Raw genomic sequence first — 27,029 nt, forward strand, 5'->3', positions numbered from 1 at the left:
GGCCCTAAATTCACATGCTTAACTTGTCGATTGTTAGTGCATGAAGAAGGAAAACACATCATTTATAGTTCCCTGGTTTTCTGTGCAGTTCTCACATACTGTATACAGTACACCTGTTTAAACTCTTGTTTTCAAACTATTTTCACATATTTCAAGACAGGTAACCATTTAATTTAATTAAAGGCAATTGCATACTTATTATATTATAAGAATACTTAAGGGGCAAGCCATTTAATTCAAGTGACATATTCAAATAGACAGTTTTAATATAGATGACCTAAAAGCTATGCATTAGGTGAAAATGGCAAACCAATTAGAGGGACAATATGAGCCCACTAATGTGAATTTTAATGTTGTCTGTTCAGTCTTGTATTGCTATCAGATTAGACTTCATAATGTGGTTGAGTGCAGAGGTAATGCACATTAATGACAGTTGGATGGCAGATATCAGGAGCATATGGTGCTCTCCTATTGCCATTACCAAGTTCATACCATCCCTTCACCCATATGGAGGATGACAAGAAAATTAAATCCATTTTAAGACAGAATTCCTCCTATATTCATGTATAAATAATACAACTTTTTATTACATTTGATCACATTTAGCGTTAATGTAGCTTTATTGTACAACATGATTGTATGACAACTGTTTTTTTATTGCATTCCACACCATTACCTAAAGACCTACAGTATCAAGAGTGGCAGCACATCATCATATTCCTCTGAGGTCTACAATTACCATCTAAGCAGCTCACACTGACCCTAACCCACGCTGCCAGCATCATCTGTATCAGAGGAACTATCAGCGCCGTGCCCACCCTAATCGTGACCCTGGCGTTGTCTCGGGTGTGGAGAGCTTCTTGTAGCCTAGCCCAGCTCAATAGAGCACCTCTTCCCTCCACCTGCCCCCTTCTGTCTCTCTATTTTCTTGGGCAATAGGAGGGTGAAGTGATGGAGGGTGGGTTGGGGGGATTTGATGGAGAGGTGGTGGTGGGGGGGCACTCAGCTTCCCCTGGGGCTGCCTGCTGGAGCGAGGTGACCCAGCTTGTCGCTCGGTGACCTGTGAGAGGGACATTATGAAGTGTGAGTGGCTGTCACCCTAACTGCTTGTGACAGCACGGCTCCCGGCACAGCTGTGCCAGCCTGCCCCAGCCAGAGACCCAGGGCCCATGGAGAAAGGGGCGGGAGAGAGGCCGCTTTGGAGAAGGCACGGGCTAGGGTGGGGTGTTCGGAGAGTGTCTGTGGTGGGGCAGGAGGGTTGGAATAGAAGGAGAACAGAGGTGATGGTGTTCAGGGCCTTTGCTTTTAGTGGTGTAATGACTTCTCCATTGATTCTGATGCTTAAGGTACGGCCTTGCAGCTCCGCAAAGTCAAAAGCCAGCACAGTTGGGCTTTGAGCTACAGGACGACATGGGGATGTGACGGTAGAGGTGTACGCAACCAGCTGTTATCCTTTAAGGCAGCAGGGTTACATATTTGTACTGTATTTGCCATGTATATGTTGTGCCAAAAATAACTTGCCTGTGCTGTCACCTTGCTTAACTCATTCATTTGTAGACTGATCACAGGGACAAGAGTGCTGGTGCCTAAATCTAGATCAGGATCATTAAGCTACACACCCTCCTGGTCAGTTTCTTTTTTAATCCTTCTTTGATAGTTCATTGCAAACTTTTCCATCGCTTCTTTCATTTTTAAGTTCAGTTTGTTACTTGACTCTTGAAACATTACTTTTGAATGTGGGATGAAGCCTGTGTGGTTGTTATTGAAGGTAGTTTAGCAGAAGAAATGGCCAAAAGTAAGATATCCAAGTGGTATAATTTGAAAAGTGGAATGCCAATTCCATCAAACTTTACCTGCAAGTAAAGTCTGCCCAGTAAGACAAGGGACACAGGATATTAGTTGTATCACCTAAAATGCAAATCTTGTGTATGTGCAACTTTAAAAGTATTCTGTTCAGGACACCTCCCCCCCCAAAAAAAGTTTGTTTCAATAACTATGTAACATTGTACGTTGCAGCAAACCCACTTCCTAGTGGATGAGCACACACTGTGATTTTCTTAAAGTGATGGTTCGGAGTAATTTCACCCTAGGGTCCTTTGCACCATGATCTCGAGCCAAACACCCCCCCAGAAGCTTTTTTCACCTGGGTCGAACATTGGGAGCGTTAGCGTAGCGTAGCGTTATCAGCTGAATAGCTTAGCGCAGAGGCTAATGGATCCGAAGTGTCTCTTAACATTACCCCACTAATAATGCCCGAAATGATACCAAACGTCTACAGTAATACAAATAGGTTATGCACTCATAAAACGATGGATTGTAAAATTTGTAAGTACACCAGAAGTTTATGTAAATAACACTTGCCTGCTGGCTTCTGCTCTCTGCTGCTGCTGCTGCTGCTGCTGTTACTACCAGGCAGTAAGAGTGCTTAGGGACATCTACAAATTACAACACCGAAAAGAGATGCAACAAAGATATTTATTAATGTAATGATTAAATAAGGTAATGTCTCCAAACTTACCTCAATTATTACTTGTCTCCTGCTAGTTATACTACAGCACTTACTTTAAAAAATAAGTTAAATTAAAAAATATTTTTGTTGCATCTCTTTTCGGTGTTGTAATTTGTAGATGTCCCTAAGCACTCGTCTTACAGCAGCAACAACAACAGCAGAGAGCAGAAGCCAGCTAGCTACAATTCATAACTTTATATACTAGTGTAGACCTTTGGTATTATTTCGGATTATAGGGTAATGATAAGAACTGAACAATTCTTCGCTCGCTAAACTACTCATCTCTAATCTCCCGAAGTGTTAACAGAGGACCTAGGTACAAAATTCGAACCATCACTGGAAGGTCTCTAATTCCCCTAATCACTGTACATTGCAAAAAGTGTTATTTACACATGGATGAGCAAACCAAGAAACACAGAGCCTAAATCCTCTAGAGGTGTTCCCAAGCACCAAATGAACTTATGTGTCTTACATTACCTCATTTTTTTATCATTTGAAAATGTCAGAATGGAGCAAAGTGATGCATCTTGACATCTTTGGCAACTCATTTGTGTCTTTTACAAATAGCAGTTTACACAGGTGTGTGTGTGTGTGTGTGTGTGTGTGTGTGTGTGTGTGTGTGTGTGTGTGTGTGTGTGTGTGTGTGTGGCCTTCCAGACAGAAGAAAAGCTCTATCTGATCCTAGACTAGGACAAGCACAAAAATAGGTTTAAGTAACCTTTCGATTCCCAACTTGTAGGAAAGTTCTTGGCTGAATATTGTTATTTCATTTCATATACACCTTTTTTATGTTTAAATGCATCCTCAAAATAACAGAATACAACCCCAATACAGCTATATAGTCTATAACTAACTAACTTTTGTGTGTGTGTGTGTGTGTGTGTGTGTCTGTGTGTGTGTGTAGCCTTCCAGACTGAAAGAAAGCTCTATCTGATCCTAGACTTCCTCCAAGGAGGAGACCTTTTCACTCGTCTATCAAAGGAGGTAGGTTTGTCCTGAAACGTTCCCTGGCTCTTTCCTCGTTGTCACTAAACGAATTACAAGCCTTTACTTTTCAAGGTCTATTATGGGCTGTATAACACTTTTATTATTACCAGTACTGAATATACCTGCCATCATTCTCTTTGTGAACGCTGTGGTGATGTGACCCTGGTCTCTATTACTGTCATGCAGAGTCAAGCAAGAGTTGGACAGATAACAGTGGAGATATGGCTGATGGGTTTCCTGCTGCAGAAAGGTGCTAGACCTAAAAAATTATTACCATATGTGTGTGTGTGTGTGTGTGTGTGCGCGCGCGTGCGTGTATGTGTGTTTGTGTGCCTGTGTGAAGAGGCAGGGGGCCCAGCTGACGAGGCCTCACTGAAAATTGAAATATAGGTGCAATGTAAAAAAATAGCCAGAACAAATCTAAGAGTTCCTAATGGTGGTACTTCCATCAAAGGCCCTGAACAACCACACAGGTGTTTTCAGTTAAGCTGGCTGATTAGCATAAACATAAGGACTTATTTTTTGGGGGTTGTCTTGCAACTGCAGCCCTCCTTTTCCTCTTCCAGTATGTTTGTATCCCTGCTCTGTACCTAGACCTTGCCACTTTACTCCACACCTCTCTCTCTCTCTGTATCCCTCTGTCACGGCTGACCTGCGTCCTCTCTCTGCAGGGCCTCTCCTGGTAGCGCCCAGCTGGCGCACTGCGAGTCTGCTGGGCAGAGGCAGGAGGCAGTGCCAGCTCTACTGGTGCAGAAAGGGGCACACCAGGCAGACAGGCCCAGTGTCAGCAGCAGCCGCAGCATGCTATCCCCCGGCTGCCACATTCACAACACACACATATGCCCGCTCATATATTGCTGCGACCCAAACGCGTGCACACCGGCATCAGCGGACCAATGCCAAATAGGTTTGGTCCGACTGGGACCTAGTTAACTGGGACAAAACATTTGTTTACACACTAGACTAGTGTGAACAGGCACACAGACACATTGAGCCACAAACACATTCACATGGCAGGAGATGTAGATGCGAGGAGAGAAGAAAGCATGTTGAACCTTGACTTACATAATAAAAAAAATGGTGAACTCAGGTGGCTTGAATTTAAATGTCAAGAAATATACAAAATAATGCAACAATATTGTGATATGTACTGTATATGTGACATGAATTTCAATAGCATCCCAAGTGTGACTTATTCTAACTCGGGCAGTCATATGGGGATTGTTTGTCTCTGCATGGAAAAAGGAACTCACTGATTAGCATACTGTTTGATTATCGGAGTCATGAGTATTCAGCCAAACTTCCTTATTTGTGTTTTTGCCCCTGTATGTGTGTGTGTGTGTGTTTGTGTTTTGACCTCTTTCACACAGAGAGACCCCCAATTGTGCTCTACTAGCCAGCCGAGCTCAGTGAAGCAGAGCCTATATGCTCACTGGCATTTCACACACCCAAACGCGTGCATGTAAACACACATGATCATCATTTATCCAGCTGGGGTCCCATGCGACACACACACACACACACACACACACACACACACACACACACACACACACACACACACACACACACACACACAGAGATGCACACAGACGCACACAGATGCACACAGATGCACAAAGACATCAGCTTGCATATGGAAATAATGGTTGAGGTCTTATCCCCTAATGTACATAGCACCTCTCTGCAGCAGGAAACCCGTCAGTCATATCTTCACTGTTATCTGTCCAACTCTTGCTTGACTCTGCAGGTCAGCCAGCCCCCAGGATTTGAAGCACACTTCCGCCTTAAAAGTTGTACGCCACTACCTTTTGATAATCAAGATAGAACCTAATTGAGCTCACCCATGCAGAAGATGCTCTCGCCTTTTTTTCGCACACACACTTTTTGAGGAGACGGGGGCCTATACTGTTTCAGCTCATCCAACTGTGAGATTCTCCTTTCCCCTCTCTAGTCCTGCCATCATCTCACTAATGGTGTTTCTATCTCTTCTCCATAGGAGGTAAATGAAGCTTTTAAGCAGGGTGGAGGGAAGGGGGACCACTGCAAAGATTAATTGACTTTCTGTAGAGCTTCACTTATCCTCCACTGGCACCTTTGACTTGTGAGTGTATTTGTGTTTGGATTACATGATTATATCACCATTATTGTGGCAATTTGCAGTTTGTTGAAAACGGTGCCAGGAAATATCAAACTGTGTCCCATCAACCATTTCATCCACAGTGGCCACTTGGTACCTTCATGCAATTAGAGCAAATCTTGGTGGCATTCTTGTTAAAATATTTTGTGATTAGAAATGATTAATGTAATGAAGATAATTATGAACTCATCAGTTTTTGTAGATTAACAAATTTGTAATATATTATAATACATTAAAATGGTAAGAATGAAAAAGTCAAAGTGAAACAGATTACAGTTAGTGTAGATATATATATATATATATATATATATATATATATATATATATATATATATATATATATATATATATATATATATATAACATCTTCTCTGTCTTGTTTTTATCCCTTGACTGTGTATGTCCTTTGTTAGTTTCTTCTTATTTGTAAAAGATCTAATTCTGAGGAACAGACCCCAAAAAACAGGGACCACAAGCGTGGGTAAAGTGTGAAGTCGTGACCCTTATACGGTGGCTGAGAGAGCTCACTGCAACTTAAAGAAAACATCTTTATCACTTTGACAATATTTACAAAACAGTGCAACTAAATAAACACCCATAAACTGAGAAACACATAAACCAATTTGACAACACGTATAGAATGTGTCATACACTGCATGTCATTCACAACATGCAACTTGCTGTTTGTTGAAGTTGATCACTCATAAATGATGCTTAATTACTAAGGTACTTTTTAGGCCATTTTTCTTTATAAATAGGGATTGAACATCTCTTTGCACAATGTCAGTATAGCGCAAGACAAGAAACTCTGCATGATTCATGTAAATGGTTGAAATGCTATTCACTGACTTTTAGTGAGGCAAGTTGTGAAGTACTGTATTGTAGAACATGACTACAAATGGCTGTTGTCCCAGCCATTGAATAATATGGTCTTGGACTAAACTGACTGCTAGAATCTACATTGAAAGATCAGTCTAATCTAGGAAAATGCTTACAGAATTGGTGTTTATCTGCCTGTGTACAGTAGGATAGTGGGTAGCAGTAGTTTAGGTAACCTCCTGCATGTCTCAAATGTCTAATTCTGATCTCACAACATCCTCCAGTTTCCACATAAGTAAATCACCATTTGACTTGATACACAATACAATAAGTCTATGTCAATGTTACTGTATATGTGTGTTTCTCTTTTCTCTCTCCGACTCACACATACATACGATGGACAATTACATATCTTGTAGAGAAGTTTGACTTTGACTCCGAACACTGGTATGTTGAGAGAGAAGAGCCAAATGTGTGAATGCGCAAAGAGTCCCCCCATCCCCCCGCTGTAAACTCCACCACCCACAGCTGCACACACTTCTCCTGTCACGGTGATAATCTCTTTGTCAGAAGCCGTCTGTTAGAGATTTGTCCGTCTGATTCGGTGAACGTCCGAGTGGCAGGTCTAGCTGTAGTGCCATAGGGTGTCCGCGCGCGCGAGCGCGCGCGCGTGTGTGTGTGCGCCAAAGGTGGTGGGATCTCCGTCCCTGTCAGTGTGTGTATGTCGCTTGTCTTCAGAACTCTGTTTTGTGACAGAGAAGGAATGGGGAGCATAAGAGAAACAGATACAAATACACAAGGGAGTTTTTGTAATTTGCATTTAAAAGCCAATTCAATATAACCTGCTCTTCATGGATTATTTGCATCCATCTTTATCTTTACTTATTTTGTAGCCAGTGTGACTGGAGAAACATCAGCACTCTGTGTCATCCGAAACTAAATGTGAAATATTAAGAAGCTTTCATTTCCTTCATAGGAAATGTTAAATTGCAGATGGCCTTCCACGAGATGGCTCTAATTTCTGCCTAGAACTAAGTCTAATCACTTTGCTCATTAATTAAGAAGCAACATTAAAAACCATTTATTATCTGGTTAGTGGAAATACTGAGTGATGTCCAAGTGTTACAGGAAAAATAAAAAATAAATAATAGTCCAGTAATATTGTTCATGTGCAAATGTTGTTAAATCCAAGTTTTGTAGTGCTCTGTTGATATAAAAATAAGCATCATGTGTTTAGTCTTTAGTCCTGCAAAATATAACATGATGCCTGCCATCTTTGTAATAACCCCCAGGACAATGTTTTCTTCTACCCACTAAATACTACCCTTTTCTCCTGTATGTTGGATGCAATAATTAGTACTGAAAACGTTTCAGTATTGTACATTCTACAGTGAGGACAGTATTACTGTATTTCCTGTAGTATTTGAATTGAAATGTGTTCCAGATGATGAGTTGAAGCTTGAGGAGTACACAGGTTAACTCCATATGGAATTTCAGCTACTCGCAGGAATAACTGCCTATACATACTTGACACATTTCTGCTAAAAAATATTTCACGTGATCTGGTAGTGTTACTAATTTGTAATATATTATAATACATTAAAATTGTAAGAATAAAAAAGTCACCGTGAAACAGATTACAGTTAGTGTAGATATATGTCTTCTCTGTCTTGTTTTTATCCCCTGACTGTGTCTGTCCTTTGTCCTTTGTCCTATGTCATGTAAATAGTTGAAACGCTATTCACTGACTTTTAGTGAGGGAAGTTGTGAAGTACTGTATTGTAGAACATGACTACAAATGGCTGTTGTCCCAGCCATTGAATAAGTATGGTCTTGGACTAAACTGACTGCTAGAATCTACATTGAAAGATCAGTCTAATCCAGAAAAATGCTTACAGAATTGGTGTTTATCTGCATGTGTACAGTAGGATAGTGGGTAGCAGTAGCTTAGGTAACCTCCTGCATGTCTCAAATGTCTAATTCTGATCTCACAACATCCTCCAGTTTCCACATAAGTAAATCACCATTTGGCTTGATATACAGTACAATAAGTCTATGTCATTGTTACTGTATATGTGTGTTTCTCTTGGTAGTGTTTGGTCTTAGTCTTGTATATTGAGCAGCACTGTTATGTGCTCTGTAGAAGAGCACCTTCCATATGCTGTAAATCTAAATGTCTTCTCACTTTCTTTCCTTTACAAAAAGGTCAGAGGTCCAGTCATGCTACAAAACAGCCATTCCAGACTGGGTAATTATTCAGTAACTTGCTCAACAACACTTTGGCTGTTTAGGTATTACACGGACCTGATCATTGGCTGTCTGGTTAAAGGATGTCCAGGTGCAAACCAGGTTTCCTACTCATTATTTTAATACATTTCACTTGCATGTGCTTATTGAAAGGAAGATTAAATGTTTTGTTGAAGCTACACAAGTGTCGCTATATTAACTTGCGATGGAATATAAATGACATTATACTGAGTTTATAGTAGGATGAGAAAATACATTTTGAAGTTCATCCTTCATGAAAGGTAATATGCATTCTGATAAAGCTGTAATTTTTGGGTTGAGTTATTGTTTCTCAAAGCTCTTTATCTTTCTTTTGCCTTTCATCTCTCCCCTCCTGACTCCTTCTCCTTCCTCTATCTGTTGTTTGGTCTCCTCTTGTCACTCCACTGCAATCATCTTCGCAGGGGGGCTTGTCATCCGTATCTACTCATATCCTACAATCCCTTTTGCTCTGAGCACTACTGCACTTAAATGTCAGGGCTGATGAGCCTGCCACACCCACCTGACACATCAGCTCAGCGCCTGCTAAAAGCTTTTATGGAACAGAGTGTGAGCCTGGTGGTTGATCTAAATTAAAGTGTTCTTTGCTTCTTTTTGGGGGGTATTATGGCACTAAAAAGACAACTTCTGGTAAGAAATAACAAGAGAAAGTAAGAGCATAGGCTATGATTGGTTGCCATCTAGTGGCTTGCTGCCACATTATCATGGATAGAAAGAAAGCTACAGTGACCGAACTCTCACCGCCTAAAACTGTGTTATGTTTCACACTAATCAAAGATAAAGCAAATAATATACATTTCCTCCACCTTTCGTAGTTATTAGTCATAATCTTATATTGATTTTAATGCAATCTGAAATAATATTCAAATGGAAAATAATATATAATAATAAATATGAAAGAAAGTTGTTACTATTTTATGGTGGGTCAAGTCAGGCAAGCTCAATGTGTTTTATAGTATTTTAAAGAATTTAAGTGTTGCAGCAAGACCTTTTTTTTTTCCTGAACTGCTAATAGCTCATCAGTGACTATGGTGTGAAATGTTTGAAAAGTGACATGTTTGGAAACATTTTGAATGAGACCTTGTGTATTGAATATAAAACTACACTGACATGTCAACTGCACAGACTGGACTAAATACAGTGACATCTACATGGCTTTCACAAATGTGATGTGAGTGTAGCATATTGCAGTCATTAATGTTATTGTACAAAATGTTTAAGATTGATTACTTTGTTATACTTAAAGTGTTACATGTCTTTGTCTACTAAGTTAAACTATACCTGTGCAATCTTTAACTTTTCTTGCCTCATGTCACCCCTCATAATTTATATTTTAACTATGCTCAAAATGCCTTGATTATATCTTATAAGCTCAGTTCTTGCTTTGAGATTTAAGGAAAGTAAAGTAAGAATTACGCAATGGCTTTGCCTTTATCATTTTGGGTCCAAAATGTGTCTATTGTTTGGAGATGTAATGTTGAATCTTGCACTGTACGAATAGACCTGTTTTTTTTACAGATGTCATTTTGACATGTCACAGTAGGAAAAGCACAGGAGTAAATAATACAAAAGAATGGTGGCTAAAATCCATTTAGCTGCTTCAGTTTCAGGGTCCTGGTATTGTGCATGCTGGCTCACTGTCACACTTACTAGGACAGTTGAACAGAACAGAGTCCTCATTAATGTTATTAGTAACACCCATGCTTTTCCTGCTGTAAGTCAAAATGCCGTGTTTGGAAAAAGGGGTATTGTCATCTAGGGATTAAGTTAATTTTTTGTGATACGCTTTGTTAATCTCTAAGTAAGGACATTTACACATGCAGGTACATAAAAATAATAATAAAAAAAAAAAAACCTCTTCATTCATTTCAGTATTGTTTGTGTTCTTTTCCTTTATTTGTAAAACTTTGGCATCCTAGCCAATAATTTCAGTGATTGGCCAGGTATATAGACAGTATGTACACTCTGAGCAATGGATGCACAACACAATATAATATGTACAATCTCTATATATCTGCAAACACAATATATACAGGCTTACTGCTTGCCGATAGTTGTACAACACTATATGTACAATCTAAATTAGTAAACAATATTTACAGCTTTACCTCAAATTTGTGGTTGTACAACACAATATCTACAACCTTATCTGCATACTCATAGTTGCATCAGTCCCAGCTCCACCTCTCACAGTTGTGCAATGCGTCATAACACATACAGCCGGTGTATCAGCAAACATGTACAAAATAACGGGATCTCTGCTACAGTGCTTATTGGTTTCCCGTCACAATATGTGAGTACCTCTGACCAATAAGTATGTGTATTAATTGTGGAGCATTATAATCTACATTCCTACTGGTAAATTTTACAACACAAAGTGTGCTACTCACGTCTGCAAACCACCCTGTTCAGTCTTACCTCGTATTTGTGAATGTACAACGTATTAGATGCAATCAGGGCAGCAGCAATACACAGTATATAGAATCCTCTGACACAGTGGTTCTCAAACACTTTGGCTTTCAGACACTAACAGCAAACAGTAGTCTACTGGCAGCTACTTGACACACTCAAGCACACATTGAAAGATGATCTATCACACTGAATGCTGAGTTAATAATACAAAGTAGTATAGGCTGCAGATTGACATTTACCAAAAGAGAAACATGATGCTCTCCAGGACTTCTCTTAAGCCAAATAACATTTAGAATATGTTATGAAAAACCACAACATACTACGTTCAACATAAATACCTTCATAGCTCACTGTTCCATCTGATTTGGGAAGTACAGTAGTGATACATTTAACAATACATTTCACGATAGTCAAAGGCTGTATTTATGGAAGACAACAATTCATACAGTAAAATTGTTAAGCAAAGTAGGAACAATAAGACTTCAATGGCATTGTCAATTGTTCAAATTCCCTTTGGTAGGACATTTACATTTTAACATGCATAACTCTGTAGAATTCAGAGGATCGATTGAAGAAAAAATGTGAGAGTACCTCATTCAAACACGTTACTCTAATTATTAGAGCTATGACTGTGGAAGACTGTATCAATGTATGGCATGAACTCCTGGTGAAATACATGTATGTGCTAAATATAAAAAACTAAAGTAAATCAACTACTTGGCATGTTGTTTGTGGCACTGAATACAGCTATTTCTGATTTTGGTGAGCAGACTACTCGTCCCACTTTCAGCTGCTGGAGCTTCTGTAGATGTGGACAATTTTTCTGTGTATATTATTGCACTACAGCACTAATTGTATTCTGACATGTATGACCCAAAAGAAATAAACATCCATGCGTTCCCTTTGAACATCAGCTGCAGATCACTTCAATTAGTTTAAAAAAAGAAAAGGGTTACAATTTACACTTTGAATTGAGTGAAATGAAGCTAGTCCTAATGCATAATAAGTGCTAGTGGACTGCTTCATTGTTACAGTTAATTAGGCGTAGTCCTTTTGCGATAGGATTTTTTTAAATACCTGCTACATTCGGTTTGTAGGTCTACTAACACTTTGTAACAATATACTTTTCAAAAGAGCTCTACGTCTTCTAATTATGTGGATTCGATTCCTTGAGTTGCATTCAGAGTGTTGAGGCTAGTCCTTTTCTTTAGGGTGTGAATTAACTTTGATACTCCCCTGTTTCTTCATTCCTCGCCGCTGAGCCAGGCTGGAGGACTGAACAGGCTCCAAGAGTGGAGCAGGAGCACAGCGCTTCAGAGCAGAGTAGGTGGCAGACAGTGCCCCCTGGTGGAATAAAAGAAGACTATCATATCATATTATTACTGGTCTAATCTGTCCAACAACTAAATATGTGGCAGACAGTGCCACCTGATGGACAGACAGAGAAAGACATTACAGTTTTTTCCATTGTACATTTTGCTGATGCTGGCATGAACTCAGTTTTGAACGTAAATACATCCTAACAGTTTCTTTAAGAGCTTAGTCATTTAGGGCAATAGATATACTGACACACACAAAAAAAAACACTCACATACAGTATGTTACACACTCAGTGAACAGCATTTGACAAATAGATCTTGATTTTGCCAGCCTAAACGGCAATTGGTTTTATAAACTGTGCATTCATCACCTTAACTATCATTCTCTTACAATTAGGATGAACACTGAACATCTGAGAATAACACAAATTTGACCTCTGATGATATTTACTGTAGACACACATGCACACAGGTCTGACCTTGACAGTAAGAGCATCTTGTCTGGTGAGAGCTCTGTCAGAGAGCTGGTCTCTGTCTACAATCCAGGGGTGACGAAGAACCTAATAGCGACACAGGGAAACTTATTTCCTGATGCGTTTTCAATGGTGATATACAAAAAAAATACAGAAAGATAACATACATACTGTATATACTGTAATCTGTAAAATATTTAACTCCGTAAATGTTTCCCGTCAACAGATTGTAAATGGTCAATACTACAGTAAAGACTACCATTCTATCAACTGTCATTTAACCGACTAATAGTACCTGGGGTGCAGTCAGGCGCTGGTGAGGGTCCACATGGAGCATCTTGGTCACAATGTCCTGTTAAACAGATGAATAGGTGATGTTGGTATATTTAGACAGTACCATTGCCATGTAAACTACGCAACCATTCTTATGTGTATCTATCTAAAGAAAAGAAAAAAATGAAGAACCTTAGCAACGTCTGATACCAGGTCCCAGTTCCCTCCTGTGATAATGAATTTCCCGCTGCCGATTTGAGCCAGAATTTCATCTGCTGTTTCCTCAGTACTGCTGGCAAATGGACTGAAACTGGGCCAATAAGAAGAAGAACAAAGCAAGCAATTCAAAAATTGGCTGAATTACAATAACAGATAAGTCATACTGAAGTGAGCCTTCTAAAATCTACAACTGGTGTGAAAAAATGCTGAACGAATTAAGACCTCTGACATTATAACATCGAGGGACAGTAAAAACCCAATGCAGAGAAAATAAAAAGCAACAACATTTGATTTTGTATCATTACGTCTCTTATTGTCTTCACTGTTAATTCACCAGGGGAGTTTATTTAGCGCACATCCTCTTTACAGCAGCAAGGGGGAGTGTTAGCAGAAAATGGCAATAGTACATTCAGTTTTAAACTTTAAATTTACCCAGCTATCATGGTGTAGAGCAGGATCCCCAGGCTCCAGATGTCACAGGCTGCGTCATAACCCTGCTTCTTCAGAACCTGCACACACACACGCACGCACGCACGCACACGCACACGCGCACGCGCACACGCACACACACACACACACACACACACACACACACACACACACACAGCACACAGCACACACACACACACACACAGCAAGTAATCGTTTCAATAGTTTGCCTGGTGGGATAAGTTTCTTTAATTATTTTTTGTGTATTTTATAGCCATTTCATAATTTGTGTTGGTGAGATATTAGACTTGTTATTAGTATTACTGATATACTGTACCTCAGGAGCCATGAATGTAGCTGTGTAACAGGGGGTCATCAATAAGCCATTCTCAGCCCTGAGCTGTTTGGCAAAACCAAAATCACATATCCTGATGCATTCTGGGAGTCCACTGTCATCACAATAACGAATGTTACTAGGCTTCAGGTCTCGATGAACGACCTGAAAAAGGGAAAGACAAACACAGCCAAAAAAACGCACACATGACTAGCAAGTTAAGATATGATTCAATGGTTGCACAAACTGCTATTGAATCTTCAAAACCAAACAGACATAAAGTATTTTGCAAGTGTAAACAAGTATACTGATGCCAAGAAGTCTTGTGTTAAAGGTTTCAACAACTATTTTTACCCCCTGTGAGTGTAAATATTCCACAGTCTTGGTCAGTGTGCAGATGATGTCTGATGCATCTCTCTCTGTAAAATTTGGCACTGTCAGAGCTCTGTCCAGCAGCTCGTCTCCTCTCAGTAAATCCTGAACCAGTGACACACACTGGCCGTCATCAAACACCTAATTGTAAAAGCACACACACAGGATTATGACACACGGCTTACTGTATTAAAAACTGGTATAAAGATGCTAAGGAGGCTCTTCTATCATGGCTTTTGAAAAAATAAATAAAAATAATTTACTGTGTGGCACCATGTGTCAGGGGTGCGTGTTTGTTGCACTTACATCCTTCAGAGTAATTATATTTGGATGCTGTCCGTATCTTAACAGAATCTCAATCTCCTCTGATGGATCTTTCCTCGCTTTGTCAATGATCTGACACAAAAAAGGAAACACACAGGATATGTTGTGAAGACACACAAATGCATCTTCTAAACCTCTAAATAACCAGGATGACCATGATGCACAAAGCATGTTGTTTGGGTGGTTTTAATGTAATAATCCCAATCTTTCCCACAATGCATCACTATCTGACCTTATACATACATTTTGTAATTACTACATTTTGTTGGTTGGATTTGGAGGTCAGACTGTGAATGCTATGAAATACAACGACAAAAACTGTAAATAATTTATATGTATGTTCAACAATACTTTAAATATATTAATATCATAATGTTGTTGCATATCTAAATAAGTTCAAGTAAAAGTTTAGTGTCCACTACCTTCACTGAATACTCCACAGCAGTAACTCTGTGCAGACATCTTCTGCAGACAGAAGTCGATGTCTGTTCAACTTCCTCCTTCAGCTCATAAACATCACTGAAGGCCACATCACCTTGGAGATGCTGCAGGGAACCCAACCACACCCACCCACCCACACACACACACACACACACACACACACACACACACACACACACACACACACACACACACACACACACACACACACACACACACACACACACACACACTCTCTTCTATTATATTTCATATATCTGTCATCGTCAAATGTGTCAAAACAGTCATATATTAGGTGATAATTTCTTTGCTTCAGCAATCAGTTGCTGTAGTAATGTAGTTGAGAGTGATTTATGAGGGTTATGTTTAGAAAGGTCAGCATAAATAGCTGATCACTTAATCATCAATGATCAATTCAGTGATTTATTAACATGGTTAATTTGTTATCCATTCAATGTGCAAGTGTATCAGTTCATTAGATGTGAAGATAGGTCATGGGCTGCTTTCTTAAAGACACGTACCTTTGCTATGGGGTTGATGCTGTTCACCTCCTGACGAGAAGGCGCTACTGTAGCAACACTAGGCTCCTGACTTTGATTTGTTGCAACAAAGCTGAAGCCACGAAACAGCTGGTGTGTGTTTGCGCTGGGAGGGATGCCGGGAGAATCTGGATAGGCAAAGACACACAGATACAAACGTATGCTCACAATGCTTTACAAAATTTACAATTATACTATTATTTCTTCTTCTTTTTAATTTCTTCTTATTTTTAAGCATGTGTGTTTATATATAGATATAAATGCATGTATGTGTATGTTTTTGTGTGTTTCAATCACCAGTGGGTGTTCTGGAGGTGAACTCAGGGTCAAAATGGAAAGTGTCTTCAGGTCTTCCAACTGTTGGTTTGAATGGAGGCCTCATTTCCCTCCTGTACAACTTCTGCAGAAAACAACAACAATACCAGCACTATCAGCAACGGCTGGTTTAACAACAAAATGAAACATGATCTGATGATTATAGTTAGCAAAAAGTGTTATGTACACGTAACTTTGCTTTCATTCATTCCATTACATTCCAGTGTTTAAATTAAATAAATTTAATGGGGAGGACAAAAAAAGCTAATTTGATAAGAAGAAAATACAATAAAGAATTAGATTGGAAATTATTGTCTGGCCTCAACTAATGGATAATGAAAAGTCCCAATTGTATAGACAGTGATGAAAAAGGACACCTATATAATGTGACATCATGCCAGGTGAAAACTCTTGTATGCCCAAAATAAAAGAGTATGCACATCCTGTTTTGTTTTTATTTACTTAAGTGCATTACTGAATATTGCCCACAGGTGTCGCCATTGCAGTGTCAGTTGTTGGCTGCTGTGAACAGTCTGGCAGGGTCTCTGAGTAGTAATCACAATAAATAACTGTAACAAAGGCCACTAGAATTGAAAAAAAAAAAACATAAAAAAATTATATATATATATATATATATTGGTGAGACTGACAGTAATACACACTCTTACTTGCGGTTTGATTTGCAATTGACATTCTTTGTAAAAAGTGTGGATGCAGATTTTGTCAGTTTTGTCAGCTTTATGAGAGAAATTTCTTAAAGATCGAGACATGAATAAAGTGACCGAGAAAAAGTCAAGCAAGATTCTGACGTTCAACAGAGGAAAGCATTCTGCCTGATACAGCACAGGGATTTAATTAGCATAGTATGCAGGAGAACGTAAGCCTCTTATTGGTAGCTTGTCACATCAAGCCAGCAACACCATCTGTAAATGAGAAAATGTGGTGTTTGGCAGGGGCTAGTAGGTAGTAATGTAGCGAGTAGTGTGAGAGCTGGTGGTGAGGGCAGAGATTAGTGGCCATGAAAAGCAGATAATAGTGGATTTTGTTTGAAAAGGGAGCATCACTACTCACAACAGCGGATACACAAGAGTCAAAAGCCTTCCGAACAGCTCTGATAAAAAGGAAATGGGTGCAACAGTGTCACCATGAGCAAGGCTCTCATATTGAGGAACAAAACATACATATGATGTACTTCTTGATAGCAGTATTTACACAAGTGCTTTGCTTTTCACCAATGTAAGATTGTTGCGTTGCTTTTACAGTAAATGCTCTTGTTAGGGTATGCAGCAGAAGGCTTCTGCAACATGAAAGTTACTCACATATAACCCAGATACTGTAAGTAGAAGCCTTGAGCAAGAGTGCATACTGTTGAACGAACGATCCCTTTTAAGCAGCGCACGTGTGGATGTCAAGGTTTTATGTTATGTTTATGTATATTGTGGTATTGTTTTGTTTGTTTGTTGTAGTTGGAGAGTCTAGTGCGGAGGATTTATATCCTGTACCAGAGAATTTTCATTAAAAAAACTAGATTGTGATAGCACAGGTAATGGATTAGTTGCAATAAAGTTAGGCAAGACATGTAGACAGGGAAGTGAGGTATTTTGCCACTGAGCAAAATCTCATTCTGAGGATGTTTAATGATTGATGATTGTGGGCAACTCCTGAGGAAGTAGATGAACAGCTGCGTGGTTTCGATGACAGGGTACAACAACTATAGTCACCACACAATGTGATTCACATGTGTTATTCTCAGAATAAATTACTTAACCAAGGCCACTAATCTGAACAGTGCAACTGCCAGGAAACCAGTACAATTGCCACATGAAAAGGGAAAAAAAGAACATACATGCATACGAAACAGGCCTAGATCTGTCCTCACTGTCGCTAGCAGTGTTAAAAAGCCAACTTTGTTTCACTTCTGGCTGAGTCTGTGATAACCTTTTTCACTACACAGCATGTGCATAATGTCAATGATTAAACAAGTGTATAATAACATTCAAATTAACAGTATCCTTACAAATAGCGTCCTTCCGTTTAAAAATAATAGCAATGAGACAGCTTAAAATCATGCAGACGGCAGAATGTGTTCATAAATTGAACTTACATTCCAGTCTATCGATGCAAAGAAGCGATGTCTTTTTATTTCCTCCACTCCATCAGGTCCTGCACCTATCAGTCACACGGATTCAATTTAAAAGAATAATGTCATTGTTCACATCAGTTTGACAAACAGACAGCATGGCAAAAACACCTATAAACTAAAAACCAAACAAATTTCCAATGGACCTCCATGTTGGTTTGGCTGCTTGGACATTTGCGACATGAATGGTATCGCTTAACATTATTAGCATACTATAGGAAGCGTATCATGCTGTAGTTTCAATTTTGCTATAGTTAAAGTGACATTTTCACAACGTTCCTGCTTGATATGAATAGACCTGATTTGTAGAATATTATTTTACCACATCAAGATGAGGTTTAGCATTAGCTCCCCAGGTTTGTATGTGTGAAGTGTCTCATGTTAGTTCATCATTGGTGGTGATGGCGCAGTAGATATATAACACATGCATTTGGTGTGGGTTCGATTCTCACTGCGATACATCAACCAATGTGTCCCTGAGCAAGACACTTAACCCCTAGTTGCTCCAGAGGCGTGCAACCTCTGATATATGGCAATTGTAAGTCGCTTTGGATAAAAGCGTCAGTTAATTGACATTTAATGTAATGTAACTATTTTGAAAAGTGTTCAAAATGCCTGCTTTCATTTTAGGTTGCTGCTTTCATCTGCAGTCTTACATTTTGCATCCCTTCAGGTAAGAGTTGACCTTAATAGTTGAAAATCCAAAGCACAAAAATGTAAATGTACTACCATTAATCTAAAAACATATTTGCCTGTCAATTTCCACTTTTTATGTATACAGTACCTAGACGATTAACAGGGTTCCTCTTGAAGAGTGCTCTTAATAAACTCTGCACTTCAGGACTGAGGAACTGTGGCATTCCCAGCTTAGCCCTGTTCAGAAAAGACAAGAAACCGGTTCATGCATATGCAGATGTTTGGTAGTGCTGTGATATATTAACTTTCATTGGACCAGTTTAACTTTATTATTAAATGTATTCAGGTATAGTGGGATATCCTGAGATTGATAATAGAAGGTTCACTTAAGTAGCTTATCTTGAATGAACCATAATACATTATTATTTCAAATATTAGACAGAATATAGAACATAGAAAAATAGTTGCAAAGGGAAGCTAATCAGAAACTTTGAAAGAAAGAACTTAAGTATGACCAAAATGCAGTAACATCCTATACATAGTGTTTATGATGAAAAACACTATTAGAACTAGTACACAGTAACACATGAAAAAAACAAAAAACAAAACGTCAGTAACACATGACAAAATAATTAAATAACAACAATAAATTACAGTTTTAATTGGTCTTACTTTAGTATAAGTGCCATTGTTTCCTTCCGATCTTTTCCTTGGAATGGTAATGATCCTGTCAACATCTCAAACTGGAAAAGAGATGATTATAATTGTCAAAGCACTTGCCAGCTGACCAATGTAAGGTAATGTAGCAGTGGATGTTTCTCAACAGTTATGCCAAATACATTGTTACTAGTCATAATTTTAATTCTAGATACACAAAATGATATATCCACAATACGTTTGTGGATATCTACAATTGCATTGTTTCTAGTCATAATTCTAATTGTAGATATCTGAAATTGCATTTTTACTAGTCATAATGCCAATTGTGGATATCCGTAATTACATTTCTACTAGTCAAAATGTATGGTTTTCCATTTTGTTCTTCCTAGTAAAATTATATTTTAGATATCTAGAGTGTTCATTCTGGATAGGAAGAATGACTTTGTAGATATCTGAAATCACAATTGTGGATAGGAAGAATGTCATTGTGGATATTTTAAATGTTCTTTTTGACTAAGAAGAATCGAATTACGGATATTTGCAATACATTCTATGTATCCAGTCTAGCTGCTAAATGTTAAAACGGCTTGCCATACAGAGGGAGTATTTTGAAATGTTCAGCTATTTGTTTGTCAGCTGTCAGTGAATGCTAACCTCCTTTTCAGTATTAGTAACCACCAGGCAATCAAAACAAGCAAAATCCAACAGATGCACGACTACCGAAAGTGATGGGTCCTAATCTGCCAGATACAATAATTAAGCAGCTTTACTGCCAGAAGAAAGCCAAATTCAGAAACCAGTACACTGTCACATTATGTAAGACCTGAGCCTTTGGCTCATATGATATCACAGTTAAGTCATAGATCATAGACTTAGTAAATTCATGCCTGCTGTTTTTGACAGCACAATCAGACAAAACTTGCAAGTCAGTAGAAAAAGCGTATGTATTTCAATCACAAGTGCACATTATAATTGAAAATAGACTGTCAAAGTAAAAGCTTGTTTTAAGATGAAACAATTCTTACCATAAGTACCCCAAATGACCACCAGTCAGCACTTTGTGTATGCCCTCTCCTGTTCACGACCTCTGGAGCCATGTACTCTATTGTTCCACAGAAGGAATATGCTCTTTTATCATGATCGATGGCCTCCTTACTCAATCCAAAGTCTAAAACACAGAGAGAAAAAGAGGAGGGGGAAACAATGTAAGCAGAAAGATTGACACTAAGTAAAAGAGAAATGGATAAAAGAGAAAAAAACACAGAAGATTGTTTGCAGTTGGATGCACTGACCAGTTATTTTAATGTGTCCTTCTTCATCCAGAAGAATACTGTTGGAAAAAATGAACATTAAAAGCTGCTTTTAAAATAATTTTGTAAAAAATAGATGGATACAAAAAATGGTGCCTTTATGAGATAGTACTTTTCAGGTTTGAGATCCCTGTAGATGATCCCCAGACTGTGTAGATGGTCCAAGGCCAGCGCCAACTCTGCAAGGTAAAACTTCACATCCTCTTCTGTAAACATTACCTAGAACAAAAAAAGACATGTGGATGCAGGTGAAAAGAGATCCTTAAAGATCTAAAACAGGAAGAAAAAATACATTTGCAAAATATTTAAAATATTAGTCAGTATTAAATACAAATGTTAAATAAAATACTTGTACAGTATATATATATAAAAATGCAAAATAAAACTGCACCTTTCTTTGAAAAACGTTATCCAGCTAAACACACCTCACAAGCTACACACTTGTGTAGTCTTTGTTTACTGATGATTCATCAGCATGACAGTAATAGAGGCCAGGGTCACATCAACACAGCGTTCACAAGGAGAATGATGGCAGGTATATTCACTACTAGTAAATATAAAAGTGTTATACAGCCCATAATAGACCTTGAAAAGTAAAGGCTTGTAATTTGTTTAGTGACAACGAGGAAAGAGCCAGGGAACGTTTCAGGACATACCTCCTTTGATAGACGAGTGAAAAGGTCTCCTCCTCGGAGGAAGTCTAGGATCAGATAGAGCTTTCCTTCAGTCTGGAAGGCTACACACACACACAGACACAGACACACACACACACACACACACAAAAGTTAGTTAGTTATAGACTATATAGCTGTATTGGGGCTGTATTCTGTTATTTTGAGGATGCATTTAAACATAAAAAAGGTGTATGAAATGAAATAACAATATTCAGCCAAGAACTTTCCTACAAGTTGGGAATCGAAAAGTTACTTGAACCTATTTTTGTGCTAAAAATATTTGTTATATATGGGAACACACTGTGATTTTAGAGAGATAAACCAACACGTAAATGAGGACCATCAGACAGTCAGACTTACCATAGTGCAGTTTAACTATAAATGGATGGTTCACTTCTGCCAGAATGTCTCTTTCCATTTTAGATCGCACGCGATCCCGAACTAAGAAGGAGATAGGGGACGAAGAATTTGTTTAATAACATAATATTCATTTATTTCTATCTGTGTGCAGATAAATTATGTCAAGCCTCTAATACCATGAGAATGTTTTATGTAGGATCATGAAACTGCATTTAAGCAATAAAACATGTACACTGAATTAAGCCATCCCATGGTTCAAGTGTAGCTGGTCTATAGTCTGTGGCAGCATTTTTTTCCTTGACAGGATGAGACCATACAGTATTCCAGAGGTGCAGGTTAAGAGGATTAAAGCGTGTACAAAGACACTTAATCATCACATGACATCTAAACCTGCTATTACAGCACATCCTGTGTTCAATATTCCCATTCAGTTCATCTGCATCAAAAGTACAAACCTCGTTTGCCCCAAATCCTCCTGAATGTAGGGCACACTGAAAACTGACACTATCTTTTATCTCTTCATTCCTAGGCATAACCATTATTAATCTTAACAAATTACCACTCAGCACCCAATAATGAACAAATTTGTTATTGCAGCGTAATGTGTCTCAGTCAAAATTCAGTAATTCATTCCATTCTTAGATGCTACAGACACACAAATACTGTAGGTTAAACAACAGTATTTACAAGTAGACTACTACTTAAAAATGAAAAGCATAACATGATGACAAGAACAACATCCTCTTAGGACTTTTGTCTTGCCGCATCTTCTATAAAAAAAAATTATTTTTGATATCAATATGTTTCCTTTTAATTGTTTACCTTTCAGTGTGGCTTTCTTCAGGACCTTCATGGCATACAGCTGTCCTCTGTCCACTCCTCTAATCTTTCTCACCAGAAACACCTGGAATCATCATCATTATCATCATGTTTTATGAGAAATAAAAAAACCAAGTAGGAAGTATTTTAATATTGATGTCATTCAGGTTACTAACAGAAGACCTGTTTCATTCATGTTTAGCACAACACACCTGTTTAATGCCACGCCCCTGCTTTTTGCTTCAGATGCTAACGTTACACCAACCCTCACACGCAATTTGTAGGTGACCGAACAGAGCAGAGGTAAGTTAGCTACCATAACTTTTCATAAAAGATTCACATGAAACTGTGATAGAGACAACAACTATGATTTACACACGGTTGCAAATTAAGCGCATGTATAAGCTAGCTAGTTATGCTAAAATGCTATCCAGGCCACGCCACGCTATGACTGTACTGTAACGTAGTCGACTGCCTCCACCCGCCAACATCTGCTATGGTTTCATGTCCGCCCCATGGAGACCTCTAGATAAGAGTATTATGATCTTTACTAATTTAAATAAACTAAGTGAACTGTGGCATGAGCCAGAATCTCCTGGAATGACTTCCTAAAGCGGTGGAGGCTTTAGCATCATAGTAATGCCCATGCATGGTTTTTGAATGTGATGTGTATAGCAATTACACATTAGTGCACAGATAGACGATTGGCCTTTGGTGTAGGCCTGTGTGTGAAGTCCAGATATTCTAGTATGTAATCTTTTGGCTTGCACTGATACCTTTTCTCTAAGACAGGAGTCTGATCCAAGGGTTTGAGAGAACCTGCTTTCTCTCATATTTCCTTTTACATTAGTTGTTGTTTGAGATATAGGTCTTAGTGGTTCGGTTAAAATGTGCATCCTGTACCTTTCCATAGGAGCCCTGTCCCAGCACTTTAAGCAGCTGGAACTGAGAGGGGTCTGCTTTCTCACAACCCTCCTTAACATGGTGGCTGATGTCAATCTCCTTAAGTATACTGTCATCCTGAAGGAAGAGAGACAGACATCACTATTAGTTTGTTATTTACATATTTCCAAAGACAGAGACAGGAGACAAAAAAAATAGCTGAGTGAAAGAGGAACATCTGAAACATTAACAGACAAAACAAAGTGAGTTGAAATATTGTTCATGTAACATCCATATCGATAAAACAAACAAAAATAAAGTACATCACTTTTATAAATACACCCAAAGACGATTAAAGACAAAGATGATTATTGATGAGCTATTATGTAATTGCTGGAAAGTTATGGGCTGAGGTCACTGGCAGTGATGCATAAGCTGCCTTTTTCAGCCGATTCAGTCTGCTCAGTGAAGCAAATGATCAACTGCCAACCTGAAGCACGACTTAGATTGGTCAGTGTGACAATGTACTGTAATGCTGTTAAGTTGTCATTTACAAGTTAAGAGCTTTACACCCCACTTTCAACCAAGTATGAAATCGAGAAAGGTAGGCTTAGGCCAAATAGTTGTGAATTCAAACACATAAGCTTTATTTAATTTTGTGTGATGGTCCTTCTTTTCCTGAGATTTTTGTTTTTTAGCGAGGAAGCACCGAGACATTCAGATGTGCAGCTTGAAACGGTTGAAAAATGGTATAAAAAATACAGTGAATTGGGTTTATTACTGACATGACAGCATAGCAACAGTTCTGATCCGCACCCAATAATCTGGGCTGTCCTCCAGAATATACTTTTTTGGGCTCCAGTTTAATTAAATGCATAAATTTTTTAAGGATTCTGATTATCTACAGTATTATTTGTATTGTTGTTTCCATATTTAATGAATATTTGCCCCCAAAATAAAAAATAAAAATAAATAAATAAAAAACTTTAATGCTTGATATTCCACCAGCCGCGCAACGGTGCGTCCCAGAAGCGTGCGTGAAGCGGCTCTCCGCTCCGCTAAAGATACGCGCCACATCTATTTTCCTTTTTGTCAGGACAACACCAAAAAAGAGAAGGCATGGAGTTTAATTAGCTTGGAGTGGAAGGTAGATACTAGTTTAATAAACACGTAATTGTTCTGTAAAGTACTTCTAGAGACAATAAAATCTGTGAGTCGGGAAGCAAGACGCTCCGCTTCTGAACACAGCCGGAACGCAGCAGACCCTATGGGTGGGAATCACCAGAGGTCTAATAGTGTTTCAACAGCAATCACCTGCTGTGATGTCACTGATAGGGGCGTGAGTTGAAGTGTAACATGTTGGCCCATAGAGAGTAGTGCAGTAGCAGTTTGCCCTATGTGATTTATTGCTGTTTTATTCTTTAAACAGGGCAGCAGAAGTGATGTCCATCAACCAGAAAAACAACAGGTTCAAGGTCTCACTACCAGCGTATCTGTAGATGACCCTGAACTCTAACATTCCCATGAAGGGGAGAGAGGTGAAAAAAGATCATCCACACATGGAGCATCAAAGAATCACATTACTGATCTGGACAGTCAGCCAAACAGGTGAACAAACACAAGCAGACAGACATTTGCCAGCACGACTAACAATCACACAAACAGGTAGATAGCCTGTCAAGATGACTCATCAGCACTTGGTCACAACAAAAAAGACCAGAGGAGGAGAGGGTTTCTATTTATATCTCAATCAAACAGGTAGATGTGCTGCAAACAGCATACTGCCTCTCTCTCTTCCCCGCTGGTTTGTTTGGGCTATAAATAGACCTCCACTGCTGTGGCCGTCCACTAAATCAATCTGTCTCTATCCATTTATCTATCAACCTGCCTGCCTGGCTGCCTGTTTGCCTGTTAGCGTTTTTGTCTTGCTGACTGTATTTCCATGTAGCTTGTCTCTCTCTCTCTCTCATAGTGAAAACACAGTGTATTTCTGCCCCTCTGTTATCTGGATTCTCTACAGACAGGCAGAGGAACAGCTGTAACGATGCTGCAATGACTCCTGAACCACTCCACAACAAACAAAATAACACCCATTCTTCCCACACCCATTCCCATGTGCACACACACTCTTTACACACATCCTCATCTACTGTTGATAAGAGATGGCTGCTGTTATGGCCTTAATATTCACACAAACACACACATGGTGCAACTGCAATGCATTCCCCCCCTTCCAGCATGCACAGATTTACACACATGTACTAATCTATCTAGTTGATGGACATTTGCACTGGTCCTAGGTGGGTGTCCAAACAGCTTGACTAACCTCTAGTTGACAGAAGCCAGTGTTGTTCTTGTTCCTTGCCGCCTTGTTCTTCAGGTAGATGGAAAACCATCTCCGCACTGTGAATTTTCGCGTGCTGGTATCCATGGCAACGGGCAGACCTGTGCATCTATCCCATAATGATGAACATCTCCCTGCAGAGGGGTCCTAAGGTAGACATGCAGAAACAAAGCTTTTTTTCTTTTGGTTATCTATTTGTCCCGCAGTTTATCCATTGGCCTATGCTCAATGCAGTCGTCGCTATTTAGTTTTCCCATCATTCACATTCGCCGCTCGTCTCTCTGGACGTTGTGTCCCCCCCTCCGTCTCTGAGACGCAGTAGACGCCAGTAAGCACGCAGTCAGAGTTGTAACAGAGCCGTTAATCTGCGCAGACAGACAGATGGGTTGGCGGATGGGGCAGGTGCTGCTGGGTTTGGGATTGTCTTGTGTTTTGCAACCAGCTCGCTACGTGAGGTTGCCGGGAGAGGTGACGAATACATCTGTTCCGCTGAATCAGGAGAGGTGTGTGAGAGCTCCCTCTTCACATCCCTGCCTGTGCATGTGTGTCCATCCCCTGCTGCCTCTCTCTCTCTCTCTCTCTCTCTCTCTCTCTCTCTCTCTCTCTCTCTCTCTCTCTCTCTGCAGAAGGGATTGTCACCAGGCACATTTTGTGCAGGCTAGCTCACAACCCCTCCCTCCTTGATTATCCCCTGTTCCTGCCCCTCACCTCCCTCTCTGTTTCTCCCACCAACATACAGTAACAGCTGGCGGGGTCACATGGTGTAACCAAGCTACCTCTCTCTGTCTCCCTCTTCCTCTGTCCCTTCTCTTTAGCTCAGGCCTGACATCCAATAACACGTACAACCTGAATAAAAAATGATGACAAATGACAACATTAAAGTAGAACGTACGCAGCATACCAGTAGAGGTCTTTGGAAAATACTGTGGCTCAGATTCAGTGACATTACATCCAAATTCAATTTGAGGACAGCCATTAATGTTACAATCAATAGTGATGACAGAAGCAAGGAC

The 27,029-nt window shown here is 39.3% G+C and overlaps 1 protein-coding gene across 1 annotated transcript; it reads right to left on the reverse strand.

Moving 5' to 3' along the window:
* Positions 1-10,613: 10,613 nt before the first annotated feature.
* Positions 10,614-26,591, reverse strand: LOC120555582 (ribosomal protein S6 kinase alpha-2-like). The gene is made up of 22 exons (XM_039794373.1): positions 25,999-26,591; positions 23,694-23,810; positions 22,794-22,875; positions 21,972-22,052; positions 21,594-21,673; positions 21,050-21,156; positions 20,920-20,957; positions 20,653-20,795; positions 19,640-19,710; positions 19,116-19,204; positions 18,296-18,360; positions 16,174-16,276; positions 15,859-16,004; positions 15,319-15,441; positions 14,879-14,968; positions 14,555-14,713; positions 14,204-14,365; positions 13,870-13,946; positions 13,411-13,528; positions 13,241-13,297; positions 12,952-13,032; positions 10,614-12,497 (listed from the first exon to the last, which is right to left on the reverse strand). The coding sequence occupies exons 1-22, from the start codon at positions 26,101-26,103 to the stop codon at positions 12,348-12,350; spliced, it is 2,244 nt and encodes a 747-aa protein (XP_039650307.1). The 5' UTR covers positions 26,104-26,591; the 3' UTR covers positions 10,614-12,347.
* Between the last annotated feature and the right edge of the window lie 438 nt (positions 26,592-27,029).

Source organism: Perca fluviatilis, chromosome 3 (assembly GCF_010015445.1).
Source record: "Perca fluviatilis chromosome 3, GENO_Pfluv_1.0, whole genome shotgun sequence".
Taxonomy (NCBI): domain Eukaryota; kingdom Metazoa; phylum Chordata; class Actinopteri; order Perciformes; family Percidae; genus Perca; species Perca fluviatilis.